This window comes from Microcaecilia unicolor, chromosome 11, assembly GCF_901765095.1.
Source record: "Microcaecilia unicolor chromosome 11, aMicUni1.1, whole genome shotgun sequence".
Classification (NCBI taxonomy): domain Eukaryota; kingdom Metazoa; phylum Chordata; class Amphibia; order Gymnophiona; family Siphonopidae; genus Microcaecilia; species Microcaecilia unicolor.
In genome coordinates, this window is record NC_044041.1 from 88,600,255 (window position 1) to 88,621,452 (window position 21,198).

Below are 21,198 nucleotides of genomic sequence, written 5' to 3' on the forward strand. Positions count from 1 at the left end.
AGCCCAGGAACCAGAAGCTATCTCCTTCTTCACCTACCCAACTGCAGAAACATAACCTACAAATCGATCCACATGGCCGGATTTTACCCACCTGGGTTCCAAATGGTGGAACTCAATACCAAAGATCACAAGAAGCATAACGAACTATCTTCAATTTTGAAAAGAACTGAAAACCTACCTCTTTAAAATTTTTACAATAAATAATCTAGTTACCGACACCTATTCCGTTTACTAACTGTAATTCATCTTTTTAAGTCCCAACCAAAAGGTAAACATGTAATTGTGAACCATCACAACAAGTCTACTCCAATCTGTAAAAAGTAAACCAATAATGTAACTGTCAACCTATAATGTAATTTGTAAGCCACTTTGAACGGAAACTTATTTTTGGATAACAGTGATATACAAGAATGCATAAATAAATAAAAATAAAATAAATGTAGGCTCCGGTGGCACATCTTTTCCTTGGTCAATGCATAGGTAGCAGAATCCCTTATATAGTTACAACAGTACTGTATTTATTGTACTGTAAACTGCTGTGATACATTGTATATAGAAAGTTTTTAATAAACATACACAAACAATCCTGTATAAGAAAAAGTGCTTATATTCAGAATGTGCTTCAAATTATCTAAAGGGGTTATAAAGCCTTGGAATTATAAATTTTTTTTTGATTAAGCTAATTCAAAAAGAAAAAAAAGTTACTGTTCCAACTTAATTAGTTGCCTTATCATGGCGGTGCTCACAGCAACTTAAGATGCAACAAAAATGCAACAAAATTCATCAACAAATATAATACACAATGGATAAACTAGAATCCATACAGTGCTCATCAGCTCATGAAATAATACTCTGTGAGGCCAATACCCTCAGAGTCCAAGAGCTATAAAACCTCAGTTCAACAGGTTTTTCCCACATAACAAATCCAAACAGTTTGTGCAGGAAGCTGAAAAATGGACATTTAATTATTTGGAAATAAAAATGGATTTACCTCGTTTTTGTTGCAAGTCCTGAGAGCTTCCAGAGAAGGCCTCTTGTTGACTGGGGTTCATCGTACTCTGATGCAAAGCAGAATCAGAATTGGTCCTGACAGGGAATCCAGAAAGATTCTTAGGAGCCTTCAAAATGGGAAAAAGTCTGTGGCTATCATAACCACTCTAATCAGTTGTAGGACTAGTGTATGCTTCAAACAGCTTTTTACCAGGTTATTTTTGATAATGCTTAACTTTGACAGCTTAGTTCCTTTAAGACATAATTTGAGAAGTATTAATTATATCCATACCAATGTCTTCATTTAGTAGCAAGAGTAAAAATTTTAAAATGCAACTGATCAGGAATAGTAATGCACATATACCGCCAAATAGTTTGCATCTCACCTTATGAAATTCAAAGCACCTAGTTTATGCAAAAGAAAATACCTGCAGACTAAAAAAAAAAAAAAAGATCTTAAAATGTACAATAACCTTGTTTTACGACATATGCTAATAGAAGTGCTGCTCCAGTACTTGAAGATAAGCTAATAACATCTCATGTTTTTGTTTAAAATTTATAAGTCACCTTCCCTTCCTAATTGAGGGCCATCCAACACAATGTGCAATACTAATTACATATATAAACACCATAAAAAGCATACTGAAAACTTATAAAAGCTGGATATGCACACGTCGCATGAATAGAGGAGGTTCACTCCACGCTCGGCGGTTCTGTGTGCCTAAGGCACAGACTGTCCCAATCACACAGGCATTGCCAATCACAGAGACCGAGACTACCACAGAGCACCAACATTACATGCTTGATTTCAAATGACCTACCACTAAGTAGGTAGTCAAAATATACAGTGCACCCATATCATTGTTCCACAAGCTTTTCTGTCATTACCACAAAACCTCTATAAATGTGAATGTCTGGTTACTAACACACCATAAATATAGATCACATAAGCATGACATCATCCAACTTTTGCTTTTGTACATTCAGGGCACAACACAACAGCCTGCTTCCTGTGTATTAGTGCTGGATAGAGTTAACACTGAGCTATCAGCCAATGATAGCTCTTACCACACTAATAACCTCAAGACCAGGTACAATGAAAATATAATTACTATCCCAGCATTTAAATGATTCTATTTCTGTAGCATTTTTCACTAAACCACATCATCTGCATTGGAAATAAGCACCGACTGTCCTAATTTTAATTGACTTTAAAAAAAAAAAAAACTGTAATCAAAACAATAGAAAGTATGCAGGCACGTAATTCTTTCCAATCAGTAGAAGCATTTCCCATCATTATGTTGACAGTCACCAATTAATGTTTATTCAATTTGTCAAGGACAGAAACTGCCACCAATAAGCATGTTTAACTTCCAGACACCTGATTATTAGTGGACAATTATAAAAGCCATGAATTCTCAGAAAACACAAACTGTGGGCGCTCACTCACTTACCTTCCTCTCTGCCATAGTCACTTTTTCTACAATCATTAACTCGAGTATGTCTACTGCTATCAACAATGCTGTACTTCCAAAAGCCTATCATGCTATCTATCACATGACCCCTGCTCCCATGATCTACAACTTAGCTGATGAAGATTTGCACCTTAGATTACCCAGATGAACATGAGATGCATTTTTGCACTGTGGTGTACTCATTCACCAATTGTTTCACTATCAAAAATAAAGTGTGTGTATAGTTTCTGGTGCCAATAAAACCACAGAATAAGAAAAGGAGGACACTGTCAAGGAGGAAAAAAGGAATAGACTGCCATCTGTCAGGGACAGCACTACATGTGATAGGTGAAACTCGTGTATTTTGTTAAATAATCCAAATTCAGATACCGCATATAACACTTACGGGGACCATATACTAAACTGTACTAATGTTAACACAAAATACAATGCACATAAGACACATGTTAATGTTTGCATTAATACGTTAGCATGGACAAACAAAAAGCATGTTAATAATGCATGCAAAGCAGCTCAACATTAAACGTGGATTACTGCAAATCACCTGACAACAGATTAAATATTTAATTAATAGTATTATTGTATATGCCATGCACAATTTTTATGGTACAACTTAATTTCCTCCATACATAGAAAGCAAAGATGTGGCTTTTCCTACACATCTGCACCCAGAAATTCCATTGCCAATCTATCAAGTTTGAACAGTTTATGAAATCAAATCCTTTCACTAACCTTCTCCAGCTGGTATCTGGTGGAGGCGACAAATACACAGTGCCATATGGACAACTGTCTACGTGATGTATTGATTTAAGGGAAAATGATGGGCTCTTGTCATTTATACAATAAGTCTAGAAACAATCTGCATGTCTTTCATATAATCTCTAATTTAGAAAATGGATATATTTTGTAATAAAAATAAACTTAAAAAAAAACAAACCTAATGATACACCTTTAAAACATGTGATAGCTTGTTCAAAATATTAACACCTAACACCAAACACATGATTATATCTACCAGTTATATTATCACTGTTACACTCTTATTTTCAATGTTACCTGCCTTTTTAAGTACAATTATTCAAAACAGTACAAACACATCTCTCTTTCAATAGCTCCTGATAGTGCAAGTGAATACAGACTCAGTTTTAAACTGCATTCTAGACTAATGTCAACAAAGCATACATGAGCCAAACACCAGGCTGCCAGTTTGGCAAAGTATGAACTGGAAAGGCTGCCAGGATGTGTACTCTACCTTTACTATGTACTGGACGCAAGGAGTCACTTTACGGACAGGAAGCACGTGCAACTCCTTTGCTGGTCACAAACAAAGACAAAACAAATTGCAACACTGAACTGGTCCAGTAACCCACTCTCACCTCTGACACTCACTTTCCCTTTTTTTAATCTACTCTCCTGATCTCACTGCACAAGCTGACCACAGTGTGTATTTTTGGGGGCCCAGTAGTTTGCTTCTATTCCTTTGGTCTTCTAGCTCAATTAAAAATGGTCTCTTTTAAGGTTACAGTACCATAAAGCCTTTCACTACCTGGAAGATGTGTGTGAGTGTGTGTGTGTGTGTGGGGGGGGGGGGTTCCCTATTTTATAAACTACTATTTAGCCCAGTCAGTGCAGTGACACTAACTAACCCATTCAACAGATGTCACAACTGTCCAATGGCTAAGACTCTCCCCCCTCCCAGGAGCTACGCTACCTCCACAGAATCTTCAGTCCTGACAAGCACAATGAGCACAAGCTGGGCCTTAGGAATTGAACCTAGGTGTTTCACACAGTGATGCACAGCACTTGCCTCTGAGCCATCAGGTCAGACCAGCCTAATGGTGGCCTGAGAACCAGGGGAACTGGGTTCAATTCCCACTGCAGCTCCTTGTGACTCTAGGAAGTCACTTAACCCTCCATTGCCCCAGGTAACAAATAAGTACCTGTCTATAATATGTAAACTGCTTTGACTGTAACCACAGACAGATGGTAAATCAAATCCTATCCCCTACCAACGATGTTGAATATTAGAAAACTTAAGTTAAGAAAAAATTAATCTCGTCAATCTTACGCTGACTTTCAAAAAATAAATGGAAATACTGATATTATCTAAATGTAATAACTGACCCAATTTTGAAGTACACAAAATTAACACCTTTTATATTTTACAACTGTAAGGTAAATAAAAGGATATCTGACGTCCGTGTTTATCCACAGATAGTGGGCGCCTATGTGGGGACCCAAGGCGATTTCGGTCTCGATATACTCTGTCTACCAGCCCATGATGCCGAGTTGTCCTACTTGTGTCCAATCCAGATGGCTGAAAAGGAGTCTAAAAGAAAATTGTAATTCAATTGTTTAGTTCACGTCTTATATTCTACCCCTCCATTTACAGAAGAGAGACTGGAGCAGATCACAATTAAAACAAAAAGAATAAAACACAGATTCAGCAGCTGATTCAAAGCTCACTTTTAAGTTGCACTTAGAGTCAGTTGTGGCGTTTGTTGCTGAAAATAGATTTGGTGAGTGCGGTAGAAGCCATGGTTTTAGGCCTCTACCAAGGCTAAAACCTTGGGACTACTGCCAACATTGTTTATCTGGGACTTTCTGCTACCAGTATTCAATCTGATTTTTGGTCTGCTAAAGTTTGAACATATTACTTCTTACCTGAAGAGGCTGTGATGGTTGCCAATTGCTTTCATTAAGTTTAAATTACTTTTGATGGTTCATTGTGTGTTATATCAAAATTCTTTTGCTTATCTGCAAAATGCTGTTAAAAGATATGTGCCCTCACGACAACTACGCTCACTGGTAGCTGGTAATTTTGTTGTGACTGCTCAGAACCATCTGTGTCTGAATGTGACTAGAAAAGGGACTTTGTTTAATTGCTGGACCAACTGAATGGAATGTTGTCTTGTGGACTGACAAATGAGACTTACCTAATATCATATAAACATTATTTGAAAGCCCATTTAATGTGTTTGTTTATTTTGCCTCTTCTGAGCACACATGATTTACTCCTTGGGAAGCATGTGCTCCCTTTTCAAGGAACAATGAACTTTTTTTAGGATATGAGTGTATATATTTGTTTTCTTTTATAAATAATAAATCTAAATCTAAACTACTACTACTACTTAACATTTCTAGAGCGCTACTAGGGTTACGCAGCGCTGTACAATTTAACAAAGAGAGACAGTCCCTGCTCAAAGAGCTTACAATCCAATAGACAAGTGAACAGTCGGTCCGATAGGGGCAGACAAATTGGGGCAGTTTGGATTCACTGAACGGTAAGGGTTAGGTGCCGAATGCAGCATTGAAGAGGTGGGCTTTAAGCAAAGACTTGAAGACGGGCAGGGAGGGGGCTTGGCATAAGGGCTCAGGAAGGTTGTTCCAAGCATAGGGTGAGGCGAGGCAGAATGAGCGGAGCCTGGAGTTGGCGGTGGTGGAGAAGGGTACTGAGAGGAGGGATTTATCCTGTGAACGGAGGTTACGGGCGGGAACGTAAGGGGAGATGAGGGTAGAAAGATAGTGAGGGGCAGCAGACTGAGTGCATTTGTAGGTAAGAAGGAGAAGCTTGAATTGAATGCGGTATCTGATCGGAAGCCAGTGAAGTGACCTGAGGAGAGGGGTGATATATCGGTTCTGGCGGAATATGAGACGTGCAGCAGAGTTCTGAACAGATTGAAGGGGGGAGAGATGGCTAAGTGGGAGGCCGGTGAGAAGTAAGTTGCAGTAGTCCAGGCGAGAGGTAATGAGAGTGTGGACGAGAGTTCGGGTGGTGTGTTCACAGAGGAAAGGGCAAATTTTGCTGATGTTAAAGAGGAAGAAGCGACAGGTCTTGGCTATCTGCTGGATATGCGCAGAGAAGGAGAGAGAGGAGTCAAAGATGACTCCGAGGTTGCGGGCAAAACTAGGACAGTACAACACACAGAAACATCTACCAGTCGACATCTAACGAATTATTTGCTTAAGCATCTAAAAACATCTGAATGAAGAAAGATTTGAAATAATGGATCTTGAACAGCCTAAAAAAAATAAACCACTTCTCCTTATTTATAACAAAAATTTAGAACTCTAAAGGTCTGCTAGCTCCATTGTACTCAACCTAGCTTTAGAAAGATGATTTAATAAAATAAAATTCCAGCCAACTGTCCCACAGGCAAGGCCCCAAACTCCCGGTAGGACCCAGACTACGCAACAGTTGACGAAGGTGCAAGGCCCCCCGCAAAAAACGTCCCACATCCGGATGAGCTGCCAACGATGAATCAGCCACACGTCCCCGAAAACACACTAGCGCTGCCACTTGAACACGCAGGGAATTGTAGGCGAGACCTTTCTTCAACCCTTCCTGCAAGAAGGCTAGCAATTGGGACAAGGACGCCTGAAAGGCCGACCAAGCATGGGCTGCGTACCACGCCTCAAAAGTCCACCACACTCAGGCATAAGCAGTAGTCGTCAATCGTTTGTGAGCGCGCAGCAAAGTTGCAATGACGTTGTCAGAATATCCCTTCTTTCTCAATTTTGCCCTTTCAAGAGCAAGGCTGTAAGACCAAAGCGGCAAGGATCTTCCATAACTACCGGCCCTTGATGCAGAAGGTTGGGCAGCAAAGAAAGACAGAAGGGAGTCTCCACCAGCATCTGAATCAAATCTGCATACCATGGACGTCACATCCAGTCCAGCGCTATCAATATCACACGACCCTGGTGGCGTCAAATTCGATGAAGAACCCGCCCGATCAAGGGCCACGGTGGAAACACATAGAGAAGCGGGGACAACAGCCACTGTTGCGCCAGAGCGTCCAACCCTGCGGAGCCGGGCTCTCTTCTTCTGCTGAAGAACTGTTCCACCTTGGAATTCTTGCTGGATGCCATGAGGTCAATCCGTGGAGTGCCCCACTTGAGGCAAATCTGCTGAAATACTTCCGTCGCCAGTTCCTATTCCGCTGGATCGAGAGAATGGTGACTGAGAAAATCGGCCTGTACATTGCTTACTCCAGCAAAATGCGCCGCCGACACGAGTAAAAGATGCCGCTCTGTCCAAGACAGAATGGCTGCCGCCTCTGCGGCCAATTGTCTGTTTTGTGTGCCACCTTGGCAGTTGATGTAGGCCACCGCTGTCGTATTGTCTGACAGTACTCTCACCAAAGACTGTTCAGAATTGCGTGAACGCTAGAAAGGCTTGCCGAATGGCCCTCAACTCCAAACGGTTGATGGACCAACTCGACTCCAGCACTGTCCACTACCCCTGAGCATAATGATGCAGGCAGTGCGCCTCCCCCATCCCGAGAGACTGGCATCGGTGGTCACTAGAAGCCTTTGTGGGGTAGTGAGAGGCATCCCCCACCGCAGACTGGTTTCAGAGAGCCACAAAGACATGCTGACCCTGGCCTGAGGCTTCCAAGGAAGACGTCGCTGATATTCCTGAGACATCAGAGACCACCGACTGAGCAGAGCATGCTGCAGGGGCCATATGTGAGACCTCGCCCATGGCACCACTTCCAGGGTGGCTGCCATCAAACCGAGCACCTGAACATAATCCCAAGCCCGGGGGAAAGGCACCCTGATCAATTGAAGAATGTGAGATTGCAATTTGAACTGTCTGTCCTCGGGAAGATAGACGAAGCCTAGAGCTGTGTGGAAAGAGACTAACAAATAGTCGAGTGACTGAGAGGGGATCAGCCAACTTGGGAAAAAACCGAGGCCTGAAGAACCTCAATCACCTGAGCTGTGGCTAGCCCGGATTAGCCAATTGTCCAAATACGAATGGACTCCGATTCCTTGTTTCTGAAGAAATGCTGCCACCACTACGATCGAGAATGTGTGCGGTGCCATGGGCAGCCCAAACGGCAATGCCCGAAACTGAAAATGCTGGCGTAGAATTGCGAAGCGTAGGAATCGGTGATGAGGCCAAATTGGAATATGCAAATATGCCTCCTTGAGATCCAGCGAAGTGAGGAACTCCCCCGGTTGCATCGCCGCAATCACTGAACGCAGAGTTTCCATGCGGAAATGCCTCACTCTCAGGCACTTGTTTACTTTGCGCAAGTCGAGTACCGGTCTGAAAGACCCTCCCTTTCCGAGGTACCACAAAATAAATGGAGTACCGGCCTACACACAGCTCGGCCTGGGGAACGGGCACTAGCGCTCCCAATTACCGCAGGGATGTCAACGTTTTGCACACGGCCGTGCCACAACGGGTTTCCAAAAAGGTGTCTCCAATGAGAGTCACGAACTCCAACCTGTACCCTGTTCTGACCACGTTGAGCACCCATTGGTCCATGATGATTTTGGCCCACTCCGTAAAAAAGGGACAAGCAGCCCCATATGCTCGGAATTCAAGAGTGGACCGGTACACCATCATTGTGGAACCCATCCTGGCCCTCACTGCTTCTGGGCAGCGGTTGCGGATCTTTTGTCCGAATGAAAGGAAGAATGCTGCTGAAATCTGGAGCGCTGAAAGGAACCTGAGGAACGTCCAGATCGGTATAGACATGTTTCACGAAACCTTGAAAGTTGACCTTGATCGATCTTCAGGCAGCCGCTAGGATTTGGAATACCCCAAATCTCGTACCAGCGTCTCCAAATCTTCACCAAATAAAAGCTTTCCCCGAAAGGGTAATTTGGTATGGTGTTGCTTAGAAGCCATATCCACTGACCAATGATGAAACCATAGCAATCGTCGCACTGTCACTGCCAACGAAATCTGTTTGGCGGAGGCCCTCACCAAATCATTGAGGGTATCGGCCAAGAAAGCCAGCCCTGACTCCATGCGAGGCGCAACATCCGCCACAGAGTCCGCGGAGTCCATGCTGGATTGGACTGCCTGCTGAAGCCAGGCCAGTGATTCTCTGCTGCATACAAACTGCAAACAGAAGCTTGCAGGGCCAGGGCCGAAACCTCAAAGGAACGCTTTAAAGAAGCATCTAACTGGCGATCCTGCAAATCCTTCAATGCCACCCCTCCTTTCACAGGGAGGGTGGTCTTCTTAGTGACAGCCGTCACGAGCGTATCTACCTTCGGAATTAAGTAAACAGAGAGAGATGAGGCTCCCCCACTGGGTAGAGATGGGACATAGCCCGAGATACTTTCAGGGCCCCATCAGGCTCCGTCTACTGTGCTGTAATGAGGTCCTGAATAGCCTCATGCACGGGAAAAGCCCGGGAAGGCTTCCTAGTGCTGACCATCTTAACAGTAACAGCAGAGGCCGCTACCCGCTCCGGGTCTTCAATATTTAGAGCCTGTAAGGAGTCCAAAATAAGCGAGGGAAGCTCTTCCCTATGAAAAATACGGACAGCAGAGTGCTCGTCCTGTTCATCCTGAAGAATCTCTCCCTCTTTCAGGTCCTCCACCCCAGACGGGCCTGGAGGAACCCTCTGCGTCCCCACCAAGGGACTAAGAAGGACAATGCGGTGTTAAGAGAGCCTGCCACTGAAACAGAGTGGACCCGCATACGTTTCAGTGAAGGGGCGTCCCCTGCAAGGGAGGATAAGGCATCTTTCTCAAGTGCAGGAAAATCCTGGGATGCAGGAACTGCGGACTGCAGAAGCAGTTTGACAGCCACGGGGGAGGCCTGCTTCATTAAAAAGGCCTGGTGCATTAAAAGAATGGATTCCCTTGTTCCCCTACACCAGTAACAGGGCTCTGCCTGAAGAACCGCATGGTCGGTCTGCTCTGGTGTGTCCAAGATGGCGCCCGCGCCGAGAGCGGGCGCACGGGAAAATTCAGTGTTGGTGGCTGCCGTCGCACCCGAAGGCCCCCAAGCCTTCCAGGCAGGTCGAGCTACATACCCCCGCCGCATTGCGCCGCTTGCCACAGCGTGAGCAACGCTTAACGGTTTCTGCTGCCACAACTCCAGTCCAAAAGGCACAAGTACTGAGGGAAATAAAATCACAAGACTCATTCCCACCGTCGATTAGGCCCGTAGCGGACCTCCCAGGAGGAACAACATGGCGGTTCAGCGCCCCAACACTAGGTCCAAGGAGCTCGGGTCTGGTAACGTGCTGCTTATTACTTTTTTTTTTTCCTGTGAGAGAGGTCCAGGCAGACAGCAAGCACAGCACAGAACGGCAGCACAGGAGAAAGATTACACGGGTAAGGCAGGGACTTGCAACCAGGTATGCCTTTAAAGTGGGCACCTCGAGCCATACTACTCAAGCTCAACTGGGCAGACCAGGAGCCTACTTCTTTCCAACAGAATCCAGGAGCTGTTAAGATCCGTCTAACACCTGCTGGAGATAGAAATAAACTAAAGAGGGAAGGACCTGGGCTCTCTGGATCATTACCTTCTTTCAGTGTTCTCTATCTCCACCTGCTGGTATTCGGATACAACCCACCAGTTCCTGGATTCATCTGCTGCTGAAGCTAAGGAATCCCAGACAGATTTCAACCTCATATATTTTTTAAAGAAGGAATATCAAGAGTCAAATTTTTTGAACTTCTTATATGTCCTCTAAGACCTGGAAATAATATTAAATTCCCTACCACAGCTGAATTCATACCATATATACTTTTATAGATCAAACATGCTATTTTAAATCAAATTTGAGAATCCAGTTTTAGCCAATGCAAATTAAATCAAGAGGATTAACCTCACTAAACTTACTCAAGCCAAAAATCAGTCTAGCAGCTGTATGTTGTAAAAGTTGGAGCCGAAGCAGCTGTTTGTTTATACTGCAAAATAGAGAATTACAGAAATCCAACAATGGAAGTAGGATTGTCTGTACTATTGTACGAAAACTATTGGGGCTTAAATGTGCTCTGCTCTCAGCTTTCATAAATGAAAAAAGAATTTCCTTACTACATGATTTGTCTGGAATTCGTAAGTAAGCTTGCAATGTGAATTATACCAACTTCTTTTGATTTGCTATCTTTATTGTAGTTCCTGATGAAAGATTTATTGTTTCTAAGGAAACCTTCCGATGATCTCCAAACCAGGCAAGTTTCATCTTCTGTGTAGTCAACTTAAGAAAGCTTGCCAAGGCCTAGTCCTCTACTATCCTTATATAATGTTTTAGTAATGAAAAAGCATTATCCATGAAATCTTGAGTATATAAAAATGCTACAGCTATGAGCCTTGGTCCCCTGCCTAGACTTTGGTTCAGGCTCTAAAATGAGAGAAAAGCTTACAGGCCTGTGTGGCTCTTGCTCGAAATCCCAGTGTTGGAGCACTGCAGAGAACAACAGGAAACACAAGGGTGGGGGTCCAAAGGACAGAGTGACATTGTGGTCAGCCATGGTGTGAGAAAGGAAAGGTATAGCTGGATGCAGGGTCTTGCTTAAGATTTGTGGTCAAGCCAGCTAAAGACAAAACCATGTTAGCAAGATAAAAGCTACTCATTAGCATGAGCCAATCAGTGGTAACCATGACATTAGCATAGATCCAATCAGGTATATCTACTGTCATATTATCCATATCCTGAGGGCACCTATAAAAATCAGATTATTTCCTGGTTTAAGCTAGAGAGAAGGGTTGGCACTCTCTCTCTCCAAGGGAAACTAATGTGACCAGCAGAATTGACAAATTACCTAATTGCTTTCCCTTGTAAAACCCTTAATTGGTAAAAGAAATTATAAAAGATTAGGAACTAATTAACACCTGTTTGCAGCTGGATTATTATATCCCTATAACCAATTGATTGTAATTGCCTGTTGTCAATCACTGATTTGACTTGTATCTTGGCAAATAAACTCCTCATCCCAAATGATGTTCTGTGGACTTCACTTAATGATCAAAGGCTGTAAGTATAGATGCTTCTGCTCTATCAAGCTCTCTCTCGCTGCATTGTATAACCTGTAGCCTAAATCCAGTTTGTCATAAGGCTGGTATCTTTCCCTTGCCAGTGCTGAGAGGCGGACTAACGTCTCTCTCAGTGGCAATTCCTTTTAGAACTTCACAACTTCTTGATTACCTCAGTACTAGTGCTTTTTAGAGATAGAGTCAGATTTAAGGTCACTCCAGCCTTCTTGGGGGGCTCTCTCTGCCACTGGACAGCTGAGCTCCAGTACCAGACAGAACCTAGGGATCTCTGAACCCTAAATTAAAACAATAGGACACAAAACGAAAATATTGTCAGCGTTAAGATAATGAAAATATGTTAAGAAATTGCAAATAGCCACTTAAGTGACTCACGTAGACATTAAAAAGTTATGGTGACAAAGGAGACACTTGGGGGACACCACAGTTTGATTTCCAGCTAATAGATATAACACTATTTTTCAGCACATAGTATAGTCTAGTACCTAAAAAAGACGAAAACCATTTAAGCACTAGTTCCCCAATTCCCTGAACCTAAAAAGCAATGCCATGATTGATGGAATCAAATGCTACCAAAAGGCCAACCTCCTTACCTAAGGCTAAATAGTGCTTAATTTCTGTTGTAAGCTCTAAAAGCATAGTTTCAGTGGTGTGCACTGGGCGACCCATATTGGGAAGAATGTAAGTACAAAGACTCTTCTAAAAAGAATAAAAAAATAAGAAATCACCACAAATTCCAAGAGTTTTGCTATCCATGGAATGCTAGCCAAAGGTCTAAAATTATCAACTTTAGTAAGATCCCCATCTATATATATATATCTATATATCTATATCTATATTTATATTTACAAACATTAAAACACACAATTAAAATAAAAGAACTCCATCTGCAAACAGGATAGACCTAACCAGCAAAGGGCTGCTGCTTCCAGGACCACTTCCTGGCTTTTGGTGGCCCTCTGCTGGTTGATATAGGCCACTACTGTAACACTGTCCGTCATCACATGGACCATTCTCTCCCGAATCAGAGGGAGAAACTCAACCAGTGCTAACCTTATTACCTGGGTCTCCAGGCAGTTGATGAACCAAGATGCCTCCAGGGGGAGACCAACACCTGTGCGCCACTGCCCATGCAGTGAGCTCCCCAACCAGGTGGATCCAACAGAACCTATCAATACTAACTGTGCCACACCCTGGGAGGAGCGGAATCAGGTAATCAAAATCTTGGCAAACTGGTGCCCACCAAGTCACTTTCAAGGTCACTGCCATGAAGCCCAACACCTGGAGATAGTTCCAGGCCTGGGGAGCTTCAAGGATGAACAAGCTGTGTTTCTGGGCCTGCAGCTTGTCTATGCACTCCCTCATGAAAAAGACTACTGCCAGCACCGTACTAAGTGAACACCTAGGTATTCCAAGGTCTGGGAAGAAGACAGGTGACTCTTTCCCCATTTCACCATCCAACCTGGGCTCTCTAAGAGGATGATCTGAGAATTAAACTCCAAGGAATCCTCCAGAAAATTGCCCGGATCAGTCAATCATCTAGGTAAGAATGAACCCAAATGCTCTGGAAGTGCAGATGAGCTTGAAATTGAAGATTACAGCCCAGCACAGCACAAAACAGAGGTAGTGCTTGTAATGTGTAGATAGGCCTCTAAAAGATCCAGGGAGGACAAAAACTCACCCAGTGGGACTGACATGATGACAGAGCATCTCCATCTGAAAATGTTGGACCTTTAGATAGGCATTTGCCTAGGATATGCCGAAGAGCCTCCTTTTTTTGGGATCATGAAATAAATGGAGTAACACCCCAGCCCCAGTTCTGTGGGCGACCAGGCTCTACCGCCCCTACCCTGTTTCCCCGAAAATAAGACATTCCCTGAAAATAAGACCTAGTAGAGGTTTTGCTGAATTGCTAAATATAAGGCCTCCCCCGAAAGTAAGACCTAGCAAAGTTTTTGTTTGGTCCCCCATGGGACATGGACACAGAAACCTTAAATTTTTTCGCTGCAACCCAAAGACGAAATAACATAAAAGAAATGCAAGAAACAAGACTGAGATGGAAAATCTATCGTCCAGCAGACTCCTACCATCCTCCTTCACGCTTTTGTGAAGATCAACTACCGGTAAGTGAGCCTGGAAAGAAAAGAAACATCCCCCTTGCAGAAATAATAAAAGAAGAGAAAATGAGTAACCGAGCCCTTTCAGCGCTGCTCCATCACCCAAGGGCTAAGTCAGACTAGAAGCATGGAAAGTGTTGCGAATGTACAGGAGGAGCGCATAAAGCGCCACCAACGGGAAACGGAGCTACCGTAGTTTTTTAACGTTTGTAATACGGTAGGGATGATCCTGTGCCCTAAGCCCTCTCACAACCTCCTGAGACCCCCAGCCAGAGCAGCCCGGCCCCACATTCCATTACCTTCCCTAGTTCATAGCCCTCCTCCATTCCCAGCCCGGCCAGGGTGGCTCTGCTCCGCTCGAGTCCTGCGGTCACTGTGGGCAGATAGGCGAGCCACGGCCTACTCCTGCAGGATACCGCCCCCCACTTTAATACTGTTCCCGACCGCCACAGTCCCTCTACTACTCCCGAATAAGACATCCCCTTAAAATAAGACCTAGCGCATCTTTGGGAGCAAAATTTAATATAAGACACTGTCTTATTTTCGGTGAAACACGGTAGTACTATAGGGTGCTGAAATGTAAATACAACTGCCTGCTGCTGGGCCAGAGGGCAACACCACAAAGGCGCCAGGAACAGGACGAATCAACTCCAGGGCATAACCCCACTCGACCACCTCGAGGAATCACTGGTTGAAAGTGATGCAGTCCCACTAATGGCAGAAGAGGGACAGCCTGTCCCCTCTATCTGAGCCACTGAGGAGCCTGGCACACCGTCACTGGACAGATCTGGGACCTCTGACCAAGTCATAAGGCCCAGATTTCTTTGGTCTTTTTGGGGCCATAAAAGAATCCCAGCTTAAAGGATCTGCCAGGGCCCAGCGCCACTGCAGACGGTGCTCACACGAACAGAACCAACCTCTATCCCTTGAGTGCCCCTTAGTAGCTAGGCCCACTTGGAGCCATTCTGGTGCAGTTCAGGAAGCCAAAGAGGACAGATATCTCCTATGTCCTTAACTAGCTTCCACAGGTCCTCCCCAAACAGCAAGGGCAGCTGGTTGAGAAGCTTCTTGGAGGCTGCATCCACAGCCCAATGGCATAGACAAACCCACCTCCTGACCACCACAGCCAATGACAGAGAGGAGATATGCACCAGATCACAGAGGACACTGACCAGAAAAAAATCACTTCCAACTCCTATCAGGTCATCTGTGGGAACTACAACAATACCTGCAAGCAGTGTAATAAGGCTCTTGCCACTTATCCGCCACAAATGATGGTCTGCACCCTAGCAGCACTGGAGGAAAATCCAAGCTTCAGTTGTTACTCTACCTTCTCATACATCTCCTTTAGCCCAGAGCCCCCTGGACATGAAAGGCTGCCTTTTTAATGACTGCCAGAACAAGGGCATTCACCACGGGGTATTTCCGATATACATATACCACCTCTGGGGTGAAAAAATATTACCTGGACTCCTGGAGGGCCCCCACAGAGGTCTCCCCACTCTGTCAGCACCATGTAGGAGAGTACTTTATGAAGACAGAAATGCTTTGGAGATCCTGAGAAACCCTCTAGAATAGGATCCCTGGACAGCTCAGCCAAAGGGATCAAGAGAGGCCCTTGGCCTCCGACATAGAATCAATAAGGTGGGAAAGCTCTTCCCACCAGAAAAGCCTGATAACAGGGGAAGCGCTCTTACTCCTCTTCTTGAGATGGGACCTCCACCTCAGAGTCTGAATCAGAGGACAACCAAGACTCAGAAACGTCCCCCACATCTCCATCAGCAAACTTGACAGTCAAGAGAGCCTCAGAAATCACGACCCCCCCCCCCCCAAAAAAAAAGATGTCTGTCCCCACATATGGGGGGGGGGGGGGGGGAGAAGCCAGTCTCTACAGCAAAAAAAAAAAACCTTAACCAGTTGAACTAACTGGTCAAGTCATTTTGGATTTGGGTCCTTCCTGGGTCCTGGTGAGAAGGCAACCCTGACCTGGACCCTTCCCCTCTGAGCCCTGATGAGGACTGCGAAAGCTTCTGCTGCAGAAAAGTTGTCTCAGGAGATAAAATGCCTGATGTTCTTGCCAAAGAAATTGAGATTGTGTGTCCCAATGCTGTAGTTGGAGGAGTTTTGGCAATGACATGAGTGCCCCACCCCAACCCCCCTGGAACCATTTCCGAAGTCACATCTCAACCCCCTGAAACCATTTCCGGTCAGAAATAGTCCGACGCAGAAGGGGCAAAGGGAGCTGGCAGCTCTTGTTTGTTTTTGTTTAAAATAGCATTGTTAAATTTTTCTTAACATTTGGTATTAACAGCTTTGCAATTTTAGAGTATATTTTTTTTCTTATGTTTAGTTTTATTTGATCTTTTTTGCATCATTAATTTGTTTATTCATTTTCTATTATTCTTTTTTTGCTGTAATCCACATTGGACCTAGAAGGACAAAGCAGAATATAAACACATGGAATCAAAACTAAATCTATTGGCTGTAATCCTCCTGATTTTTTCACAATTAGATTAAAACCCTCTAGTTTGTCATAAGGTGTGTGCTGATCTCCTCTTGGAAATAACTGACATTGGTTCAAAAGAGGCAGGAGAAAGGTCAGACTTCTCAGGAGGCTACAAAACTTCAGGTATAATTTGCATTTTCTGCTGATGATATTGATTATTCATTTGTGTTAGATGCTTCCAATTTTCTAAAAAAAAAAAAAAAAATGAGACCTTCCTCCTAGGCATACTAACGTATCCAAATAAAATAAAAAAATCTAGGCCCAGGCTTAGTCTGTGTTGGTTTGAATTCTGCATTTTTCTGTCTCTTGATCTTTGTGTTTCCTGGAACTGCTTGGTAGGCTTTCATGATCTAAGTCTCATGTAAGACTAATGGAGCAACTGGCACCTTTTATAGTGATAATAAAGTCATCTGTAAGAGTGAAACTGCCCTCTTTGAGAAGTACTAGCTGTTGTTCCAAACTGTCTACTGCTAAAGACTGGATATTTATAAGAAAGCTGTCACCTTTATCTTTTCTCCAAAAAGGTTCTTGCCCCTATAAGAAGCACCTGATACCTACGCATATACATCTTCAAGGGGACCAGAAGCCTTTGGTCATGCCATCCTTCTCATCACAGTTATAACCACTCCTCGAATTACCATATACTTCTTATACTGAATTGATAAGTTACTTGGCACACTCAACCAGCTCTTGAATTGTTAATAGTTTTGACCCAGCCACTCCTTTATAACATTATAGTGAAAATTCAGGATAGCCTAGTCTACAGAAATCGCATCTGATGCATGATTAATGCATCCAGCATTGTATTTTCTAAAATTCTTTTACTTATCAACTAGCTCTGAATTTTTCCTGGGAGTTGGGTAGGGGGAATATTAGAAAGTGCCCTCAAATTTTTGTACCGCCACAGAATAAGGTAATTGGAGATTTTCATTGGTTGTAATTTCTATTTAGTCTCCAACCTTTTAAAAGTAGGACATGTGATGAAAGATGTCTGCCATACTTTCACTTCTTATTCCTAGAGAATTTTATTGCAAGTAATACCACCACATCTTTTGAAGCATCCAAATATTTGAGAATTCCTAGAAACTCTGATCTAGGATTGGGCTGAGTATATAAGGATAATTCTTTGGAGATTTTCTCTCTTTCTTTTTTTTTAAGAAACTTTATGTCCTCTGGTTAGGATTTGTTCTTCTACTTTGGTGAAGATGGATCCAAGCTTAGCCTTAGCAAACAATTACCACATGGAGAAATTGATGGTTTTTGACTTACCTAAGATTTAACTCTCTCAATTTAAGTTCTGGTTAAATTCAGTCAAGAATTCATCTTCCAATGACAATGATCTAAATCGCAAAGAAGTGGAGAATGTTCTTGCTTCTCCTTTGAGAATTTTGAAACTGGTGCAGAAGGCCTAGACAATCAGATCCATAGCACTTTAAAGAACTCTTTATAACTGGATGTGGTTGTGATAGAAACCTGGAAGATTTGTCTCTAGAATGGCTCAATATTGGAGGCAGGACGGACTGACTCGTTTTGCATTACTTTTTTTTTTTTTAGTTTGTGGATTAAGTACAGCATGAAGCACTGATTCACTGAGGTGGGAATTTCTGTGCGGTGACTCAGTGCCAGGAAATCATTTGCCTTGAGTTTGATGAAGAATTCAGAGTAGAATTATCAGTAACAGGAGATGAACTCTGTCACCAAGGATAATTGCTTATCAGAAGACCCAGACCTGTTTTCTTACTAACAGCTGACTGATTTGATCATTCTGGAACTTGAGGTGTGCCTTTTATGTCTGTCCTTTGAGACTGAAAGGAAGCTTCTATGTCGATGCTTTTAACTGCTTTAAATTTGTACAAATGTTTCTCCAATCTCAAGATACTCCTTTTATTTGAGCTCTGTTTTTTCTAGCCCTCAGAGACACAAAGGCACATTTGGAGAAATTATTCACTTTTAAGAGACAGTCCTATAATGGACTCATCTAGGGAGGCAGTCTGATGGGAGGTTTAGTGTGATGTAAACCTTTCATGAATCTAGCCATCAAGGAATGCACTGCAATTGGTCTATTATCAAGTTTAGCATGAAATGCACTGATGGCAGTCTGAGTTAATCTTGAGGCCAGGATTGGAAAGATGGAGGAAGTATTCCATCAGAGTAGGTAGAGAACATGAGATAGGGTTGAGCAGGCACACCACAGGGAAAACCTTTTCTATTTCAGGTAGTAGCATTTTCTTGTGGAGGGTTTTCTGGAAGCAAGAAGTACCTGAAAGATTGTATGAGGAATGTTTAAAGAACCCAATTCTACGTCATCGGGTACCATGCCGTGGGGGCTAGAGAATGAGGGTTCAGATGAAGAAGGGATCCTTCATCCCAAGTTACAAGGGGTGGAAAAGGATCCAAACTGAATTGTTCCTTGGATGACAACTCTAGGAGTAGAGGAAACCAAATTTGTAGAGGACATTAAGAAGCCACTAAAATCATGGTTCCCTGGTCTCAACAGAGTTTGAGAAGCGTTTTCCTGATTAGGGGCAGTGGGCGAAAAGCACAGAGAAGATCTTTCCCCAAATGAAGTAGGAAGCCATCTGGGGCTATGTGGTTGGGGTTGGGTGCATAGAGTCTGGAACAGAATTGGGGAAGTTTGTTGTTCTGAGAAGCAAACAGGTCTATCTCCGGTGTTCCCCACTGCTGAAATATCTGATGGACGACTGAGGTGCTGAGAGACTATTTGTGGGGTTGAAGGACTCTGCTGAGATTCTCTGCTAGGACATTCTGCTTTCCAGCTAAGAAAACAGCTCTGAGTAAGATGTTTCAGGAAGCGCCCATGTCCATATCTGGATTGCTTGCTAAGAGGAGGAAAGATGTGGTTCTTTCCCTGCTTGTTCTGGTAATACATCACCACCTGATCGTCTGTGGTTGAGAATTCAATCCTGGAAAGTCTTGAGAGAGTTCCAGACTACTTTTTTTTGTTTGTTTGTTTTGTCACATTTGTACCCCGAGCTTTCCCACTCATGGCAGGCTCAATGTGACTTACATGGGGCAATGGAGGGTTAAGTGACTTGCCCTGAGTCACAAGGAGCTGCCTGTGCCTGAAGTGGGAATCGAACTCAGTTCCTCAGGACCAAAGTCCACCACCCTAACCACTAGGCCACTCCTCCACTCCATGAGATTGATATGATCTCTCTCTTCTTACGAGGACCAAGAACCCTGTGTATGGAGCCAGTCCCCACACTGTCACTAAAGCATCTGTGGTAATAACTTTCTGATGTGGAAGGGGTTGGAATGGGAGGTCTCCAGTTAAGATTGCGTGACACCATTCACCACTGAAGAGAGTGGCAGAGCCGTGGAGTCACCTGGAAACAGGCAGAAAGGGGCCCCATGACTTGAGTCCATTGCGAGGAAAGTATCCATTGAGGAATTCGAAAGTGAAGGCGAGCCAATGGTGTTAACACAGAAGGTAGAGCATCCAACATGCAGATCCGTTATGCGCTCATTACAAAATTCAACTTGAAACACTTACAAACTATTCAAAACACAGCTGCTTGTATAATTTGTAGAGCTTCAAGATATAAGGCGGCTATGCCTTTATTATGTCAACTACATTGGATTCCGATCCATTTGAGAATTTCTTTTAAGGCTCTCATCCTTACATATAAAGCACTATATTTATTCTGTCCACACTGCTGCCTCGGATGGGATAGTTGAGGTGTAGAACGCTGAGGTGAAGGAGATGTAGGGGTATAATGATGCCTAGAAGGATAATTAGACATCTATAACCTCTTTTTAAAACCTTCTAGTAAATACCTTATGAGAAGATACTGTATGATAATAGAAATGTCTTGTGTATGACATGGGTTAATTGGGAGGGCAGGAAGGATGGGAAGTAAGGGGAAAGGGATGGGGGGGTTGGGTAAGGGGGAAGGGATGGGGGGGTTGGGCAAAGGGGGCGGGATCAGCGGGTAAGAGGGTGGAGTAGTCGAGGGATAATATCATTTTGAGGGATATTAGTTGATGATTTTGTACTACAGCAGAGTAAATGAAGTTGAAAGCAACTGTATATACTCCACACCAGAATTTACTATTGTATTATGTTGACTTCTTCATAATAATAAAAATTGTTGAAACATAAAACCTTCTAGTAGAAGAGGAAGGTGTGGTAGTCTGTGGCCTAGATAATGTTTTTATTGTATCTATGTTTTTTGATTAGATCATCCACTTCCTCAACCTTGTCCCCAAACAAGTTGTCTCCACTACAAGAAACATCTGCAAGGCGCTCCTGGACAGCAGATTCAAGGTCTGAGACTCTGATCCAAGACAAGCAGCGTACTGCTATTGCTAGAGCAGAGATGAAGGAAGAGATGTCGA

The 21,198-nt window shown here is 43.4% G+C and overlaps 1 protein-coding gene across 2 annotated transcripts in view; it reads right to left on the bottom strand.

Moving 5' to 3' along the window:
* Positions 1 to 21,198, bottom strand: part of CRTC1 (CREB regulated transcription coactivator 1) — a 253,322-nt gene that overhangs the window by 116,852 nt on the left and 115,272 nt on the right. For both annotated transcript variants that reach the window (XM_030217332.1, XM_030217331.1), the window contains exons 3-5: positions 4,657 to 4,794; positions 3,198 to 3,259; positions 992 to 1,086 (exon numbers count right to left, since the gene is read on the bottom strand). In XM_030217332.1, the coding sequence (XP_030073192.1) occupies positions 992 to 1,086; positions 3,198 to 3,259; positions 4,657 to 4,794 (295 nt within the window). The remainder of the gene's footprint in view (positions 1 to 991; positions 1,087 to 3,197; positions 3,260 to 4,656; positions 4,795 to 21,198) is intronic.